Source organism: Malania oleifera, chromosome 11, assembly GCF_029873635.1.
Source record: "Malania oleifera isolate guangnan ecotype guangnan chromosome 11, ASM2987363v1, whole genome shotgun sequence".
Lineage (NCBI taxonomy): Eukaryota > Viridiplantae > Streptophyta > Magnoliopsida > Santalales > Ximeniaceae > Malania > Malania oleifera.
In genome coordinates this window covers 27,292,233-27,299,558 of record NC_080427.1, presented here as the reverse complement: position 1 = coordinate 27,299,558, position 7,326 = coordinate 27,292,233, and the positions used below count along the sequence as shown (strand labels likewise).

At 36.9% G+C, this 7,326-nt stretch overlaps 1 protein-coding gene across 4 annotated transcripts; it reads left to right on the top strand.

The window, feature by feature from the left end:
* The first annotated feature begins 207 nt into the window (after nt 1-207).
* LOC131168084 (probable protein phosphatase 2C 38) lies at nt 208-3,695 on the top strand. Of its 4 annotated transcripts, none has more exons than XM_058127284.1 (5): nt 208-1,041; nt 1,631-1,998; nt 2,551-2,787; nt 3,109-3,201; nt 3,441-3,695. In XM_058127284.1, exons 1-5 carry the CDS (start codon nt 720-722, stop codon nt 3,474-3,476), a joined length of 1,056 nt encoding a protein of 351 aa, XP_057983267.1. In that variant the 5' UTR covers nt 208-719; the 3' UTR covers nt 3,477-3,695. The 4 variants fall into 4 exon arrangements, with proteins under 4 accessions (XP_057983267.1, XP_057983268.1, XP_057983265.1 ...); XM_058127283.1 differs by having other exon boundaries at nt 263-1,041; nt 3,308-3,695; XM_058127285.1 differs by having other exon boundaries at nt 220-1,041; nt 2,551-2,782; nt 3,109-3,695.
* The last annotated feature ends 3,631 nt before the right edge of the window (nt 3,696-7,326 follow it).

The following is a 7,326-nucleotide window of genomic DNA, read 5'->3' as shown; positions in this document are numbered from 1 at the left end:
CTGACCGTTTGAACGGTCATTTACAATCCACTCTCGAATGGTTATCTGCTCTACTCTTGTCGTCCTCTTTTCTTGCAAACGAAGCTCTGTAAGGTTCGCGAGTGAAATGAATGGAAGAACACAAGATGAAACAAATCTTGGAGGATGAACTTGTGAGATTTGCCACATGTTATATGCCGTACACGCAACATTAGGATATTGAGTTTCTTTTTAAATCTCGCTTGAGAAAGATGCGAGATTTTCTTGACATTTTCTTATGTGCATGAAGAATAAAAGGGGAAAAAACTCTGAAATGCAAGCCTTTTACTTTTTCTGCAGCTAAATTCTGTTCTCAAAGGGTGAGATGGATGAAGATGCAAACACGTCCAAACGCAGATTCAAGGTACGCGCAACCAGCACACATTTCATATTCTCTGAACTCGCGTATGGACCGTAGCCTTCTTGTCTCAAAAGACAATCGCTGTCGACCTTGCCCATACCCATTCGGCTTTTGTTTTTGGACTGTAAATTTATGTATTAATATTTGCCGTACTCTCTAGTGGGTATATTATTCCAGTAACTGGGGTTCTAGGTTTGGAGCATGATCAGAAACTGGAGATGAAATGAACGTAAATTCTGTTCTTGGTCTGATTCTGATGGTTTCAATTCCGGGTCATTCAAATGTTAGATGTGAGGTGTGTGAATATCACTGAATAGTGTAGTCAGTTGGTTTCGCAAAGATGGTCAAAACTTGTTGGAAGTCATATATAAGTAGGGAGAGAACCCTTCTAGATGGAGATACCAGTCCTCAGAACAGAGATTCCGCTGGCCAGATTGATGGTTTGTTGTGGTACAAGGATTTAGGGCACCTTGTTCATGGTGAATTCTCAATGGCAGCAGTTGAAGCAAATAGGGTTACGGAAGATCAAAGCCAACTAGAATCAGGACCGTTGAGTTCAATCCGTTCCGGTCCTAGTGGAACGTTCATTGGGATTTATGATGGACACGGAGGGCCTGAGGCTTCCCAGTTTATTAGCGACAATCTTTTCAACAATCTGAAGAGTATGCTTTCTTTATCTCAATTTCTTCGCAATTTATTCACTGTGATTCAACAATAGTTCAATAGCTATGAGTTCATATTAAACAGGGTGTGAAAGAGAAGCTAGAAAAAATAGTTTTACCCTTGAACTGTTGATGTGAAAGAGAAGCTAGAAATAGTTATAACCTTGAGCTGTTAACTATGGTAATCAAATTCAAAGCTTTACACATGAATTCAAATGAGGCAACTCTTAACCTTCATCCTCATGGAAGACATTATCCTTTGCATGTCAAAAATAGTCTTATGTAGTCGAGGCAACATGACCTAACTCTGAGCATTCCTTTAAATGTTGGTTACATTCCCAAATTTCCCTGGCTCTTGTATGGAGCTACAGTAATGCAGTTCACATGGTATGGCAAAGAAAAAAAGCAAAGAAAGAAAGATAAGATAAGATAAGAAAACCCCTTAATTTTTATTAGTTGGATTTGAAATTTCACTCTAAAAATCATTAGAAGTTATTTGTGATCTAAGCATTTGAGGACTTTGTGTTCCTATTTTTATGATATGGTGAAAATTGATAAATTTTACAACTTCAACCTACTTGTGACACAGAATTTGCATCCGAGCATAAAGAGATATCCGAAAATGTTATCAAAAAGGCTTACTCAAAAACAGAAGAAGACTTTTTCACTCTTGTAAAAGATAAGTGGCTTAGTTTGCCAGCAATTGCCTCAACTGGATCGTGTTGTTTGGTTGGTATAATATATAATGGACTGCTGTATGTTGCAAATGTTGGAGACTCCCGGATGGTATTAGGCAGAGTGCAGAGGCCCACTCAGGAGGCCATAGCTATTCAATTATCAACGGAGCACAGTTTAAGCATTGAATCTGTGAGAGAAGAACTTCGGTCATTGCATCCCAATGATCCGCAGATTGTGGTTTATAAACACAAGGTTTGGCGTGTAAAGGGTATCATACAGGTATTAATTTTTATCAACTGAATTTTATGTGTTCTGCAGATTTCATTGTCCACACTAACTACGGTACTTCGGAATTTAAATTTCTCTTTAAAAGCGTATACTTCCTTGCACATTTGCTTAGTAGCTTTTATCTGGCTGGTGTTCCATATTTTAGGCTTGGTTGTGTTAGTGCTATAAGTAAGAGCTTTTCTGCTTTCTGTCTGTTTTTTCCCCTTTTTGTGCATGGGAAATGAGGGAACAACTTTCTTTTGATTTGGCTTGGTTAGTCAGAAGTTATATTAAACTGTGCCTGTGAAACTTTTGAATGGCTGTACCTACACCCTTCCAGTGCTTTTAAGGGAGATTTTTACACAACAATCCTAGTAACATTTCAGGGTATATTTCAGATGACCATGTAATGTAACTATGAGCATATTAGCACTTTCTGAATAAGTTAAGCAATTAAGCAACACCAAGTGCATCAATGAGTGACTGACTGCTGCCCTTTGCTGATTTTAAAGCATCATTTATGAGCTGCCAATTATGGAGCTTCCTTTCTCCTTGTTTTTGCAGATTTCAAGATCCATAGGTGATGCGTACCTGAAAAGGCCAGAGTTCAACAAAGAGCCTTTATATACTAGGTTTAGACTGACTGAACCCTTCGAAAAACCAATCCTTGGTTCAGAGCCATCAATAGTTATGCACAAACTCCACCCTGAAGATCAGTTTCTCATATTTGCTTCTGATGGGTTATGGGAGTATCTCAGCAACCAGGATGCTGTTAACATTGTCCAAAATTTCGCACGTAATGTATGATTTCATTTTCTTTTTCAAGTCATGTACTTCAACAATGAAACAAAACAAAGACACCCTTTTTAGCTGATATAACACAAGTTCCCATTATAGAATCCGTAGTTTTATTTTTTATTCTTATTTTTTCAGTGTAATAAAAAAAATAGACATACATATATATATATAGACACACACACACACACACACTATAGTCCGATGATATTTCAAGTGTCAGTGGAGAAAATCATTACAGTTTTCTGCCAAGATCCCACTGTTACCAGTTAAAATATTTTTGCTTCAAACCATGACCTGGAAGTATTTTCATATACATTTATGTAGGGAATTGCAAAGAAACTTATTAAAGCTGCACTTCAAGAAGCTGCAAGGAAAAGAGAAATGAGGTATTCAGACCTGAGAAGGATTGACAAAGGGGTAAGGAGACATTTTCATGATGATATAAGCGTTGTAGTTGTATTTCTGGATTCCCATGTGATGAGTAGGAGTTCCTTCTGCACTTCCCCTTTGTCAATAAGAGCAGGTGGAGGACTTGCTAATTCCTAGCTTAATTCCCATCTTCCATCTTTCCTACACGAAAAAGGATACATTATTCATTTGTAGTGGACATCTCTACAATAACAATAACAGTCCTCAATCTGTGTAATGTATTGAAGATAAAGCATGTACTTGGAGTAAACTTCTGCTTTTGAAATCATCTACGAATAGTGCTTCAAACTCAATCTCTTCAGCTGGACAGCTGGGTGATGATTACCGCAAATATTTCAGGTAGGACTGCTGCTATTAAGTTTGGATGTACTTATGCTTCTGCTGAAGTTGATACTGAAATTGTGTTTCTTAACTGCGTACATTTATGAGTTTCTAATTTCTTGTTCCCTCTTCCAATCATTTCAACATGTAATCTTCTTCAAGTATTGCACTTGTTGCATGTCATTCTTTTTGTTGTGAAAATTTAATGCACAGCGGAAACAAATGATCTTACAACGCAGCAATCAATGGTGAAATATACAGAATCACAATCACACAGATTTTAATGAAAGCAATAAAATAGTGACACAAAAAATTTTGTGGTTCAGAAATGCCTACATCCACAGGAGCAATTGGCAATGAAACTTTACTATCTTATGTCAAAAGACAATAAGTTACATTATACAACATGTATAAATAACTTTCCCAGGAGCTTTCCCTTCAAAACCTAACCTATCTAACGTCCCAATTCAAAATTTGAAAATCAACGCTGAGTAATCGAGCCAAACTGTTGACGGTTTTTAGACATACCATCGACGGTTTAATATTGAGAGCAAATAGTTGATGTAACAGGACAAAACAGTCGACTGTTTTTCTGCACTGGACTAAATTGTCGACGGTTTTAGGGTAACCGTTAACGATTTTCTCCTACAAGTCAACATTTTTGTTTTCTTCTATGTTTTCTCTCTGTACATGTCTTTCACTCAACATATGAGTTACATATTACAACATTCTCCACCTTGACTAATATACGCCATTTAGGAGAGAACTGAAAACATAAGCTCCTTGCTCCACCTTGGTACAATAGGTTAGGATCGCCTCCTGTCTAGCAATCGGAGATATTCAGCAAGTCTAAGCAATGCTTGAACTTATCCATGGTAATCGGTTTTGTCAAGATATCTGCTGCATTCTTAAAAGTGTGAACTTTCTCAAATACAAGTTCACCTGAAGAAACCAACTCTTGGATCTTGTGGAACCTTACATCTATATGTTTGGTTCTTGCATGATATACTTGGTTTTTCACCAAATAGATAACACTCTGACTATCACAACGTAACTGAACTCTACCTTGTTGTATACCCAGCTCCTTAATTAAACCAGTAAGCCACAATGCTTCCTTGACAGTTTTGGCGATCGCTATATACTCCGATTCAGTTGTTGATAGTGCAACCAGAGATTGTATCATGAACTTTCAACAAATAGGTCCTCCTACAAGGGTGAACACATACCCTGTTATAGACCTCTTATCATCTAGATCCTTTACAGAATTTGCATCAGCATATCTCACAACTGACGGATTTTTTTGTTGCCTACCAAACATGATGTCATAGTGAGAAGTATCCCATAATTATCTAAAGATCCACTTGACTGCATTCTAATATTGTTTACCTAGATTTGAAACAAACTTACTCACCACACTGACAACTTGTATTAGGTCTGGTCTGATACATATCATAGCATACATTAAACACCCCACTGCACTAGCGTAGGGGACCTTTAACATGTTACGGATATCATCATTCATTATTGGGCACTAAGCGGTAGACAATTTGAAGTGATTCGCTAATGGCGTACTTACCAATTTTGCATTAGTCATGCTAAACCTCTCCAACACCTTCTCCACATAATTGCGCCCTAAAATAATCATAATCTCCCTATAGTTCTGTCCCTGCGAATCTTCATCCCAAGAATATTTTTGACTGCACCTAGATCTTTTATGTCAAATTCTTTATTCAATAAAGTCTTCAACTGATTTACCTCAGTCATATCTTTCACAGCAATTAGCATCTAATCAACATAAAACAACAAAAAAAATGATAGAACTATCATCAAGATTCTTTACATACACGCAACAATCATACTCACACCTCTTATATCCTATCATGATTATATAGAAGTCAAAACGTTTGTACCATTGCCTCGGTGACTGCTTCATCCCATAAAGTGATTTTTTCAATTTACAAATCAAGTGTTCCTGTCCGAGATGACTGAACCCTTTTAGTTGTACCATGTAAATCTGGTCTTCCAAATCACCATGGAGAAACACTATTTTTACGTTCATTTGCTCCAATTGTGTATCATAATGTGCCACTAATCCCAACACTACCCTGATAGAAATGTGTGTGACCATAGGGGAAAAGATTTCATCATAATCAACCCATTTCTTTTGTGAGTATCCCTTTACTACTAATCGTGCCTTGAACTTCTCTCCTTCCTTTTTTGATACTGTTTCCTTCTTTCTATACACTCACTTGCAACTTATCGCCCTCTTCCCTTCTAGAAGTTTCACTAAATCCCACATCTAATTCTTATGTAATGATTTCATTTCCTCCACCACAGCACCCATCCATCTACTTTTCTCCTAGTTGGCCACTGCCTCTTGAAAAGTAGTTTGATCCTTGCAACTGGTAATGAGAGCATAAGATACCAGATCATCAAATCCATGTCTAGGTGGTGACCATGGTTCGAAATCGCGGTCGCGGGTAACATCGCGTAATAGTCACGGGTGCCGCAGATCACGGGAGACACAGTTGTTATGTTACGGGAAGCGGGCGTAATGCCCATGAATTTTTTTCACGCATGCACAACCATGCCAAAATAAAAAAAATAAACATGAAATTCATTAATACATGATTTTTAATGAATTTTGAAGGCTTTCATTTAACCTACAAATGTTTTTTAATAGGCATTATGATTTTTATATTAATTTTAGTGCGCTGTTTATAAAAAAAAAAAAAAAAACATATTTTTTTAATAGTTTACATTACTTTAATGGGTAAAAAGACGTAGAAATGTAATTAAAATGAAGAATCAATTAATTAAAGACATAAAATTACTAAAAATGAGTCAATAGACTCAATACTCAATACACACATTACACATACATGACTTTAAGAAGTGATTGATATTAAATATCAATAAATAGTTAAAAATACATGAATACAATATTATAAATTTATAACATAACACATGTCACCACCAAAAAGAATGACATGGAGATAGGGTCTTCATAATTTGCATCTGTATCTTGAGATTGTTATTGGAAATTATCTCGATTCTTGTGGAAATGCATAGTTGAATAAACCAAAGTTTGCGTCATTTTGTTGTTGCTCTTGAAAATGTATTGGTGGTGAAAATCCAACTGATATAGGAGGTGCATAATCTCCTCTTTGACCATATCCTGAATAATGTCCATAAGTTGGGGCTAGGGCTGGCTCTGGGTAGTGTCTAGAAGAAGATTCACTAGATCCTAAGATTCCTAATCCACTAAGATAAAAACATGAGTCATGACATACATATGTGGTATGCTGGATGAGATCCATATAATTATAATGATGAACCATCTAAACTAAAGTCGCCAAAACTACGAACTACACCATATGAATCTTCAACAGAATCATTAGGGTCACCACAAACACTCCTTCTCCTGAGTTGTGAATATTGGTTCCCTGGAGGAATGCCCAAATCATAATATTCAGGTATATCATGTAGTCCATAATGATTAGGATATATATCTATTGCAAATGATGTCCCTATGTCATATTCATAATCATATTCTACACTGCCGCCGCCACCACCACTGTCACCCCCCAACCCCAGCTCGAGTACCACTATTACAATCATCATCACTTGGTGCGCTCAAACCAAGATTGTCATCACTTTGTGTACGTTCAGAGCTTGAACTTGAATCATCATGCACATTTATTGGTGGTTGATCACCTCCTTCTGCAGTACTACCAACTTCTTCATTTAATCAATTTGAATTGTCCTGACCATCGAGTAGTGGTGTCTCTC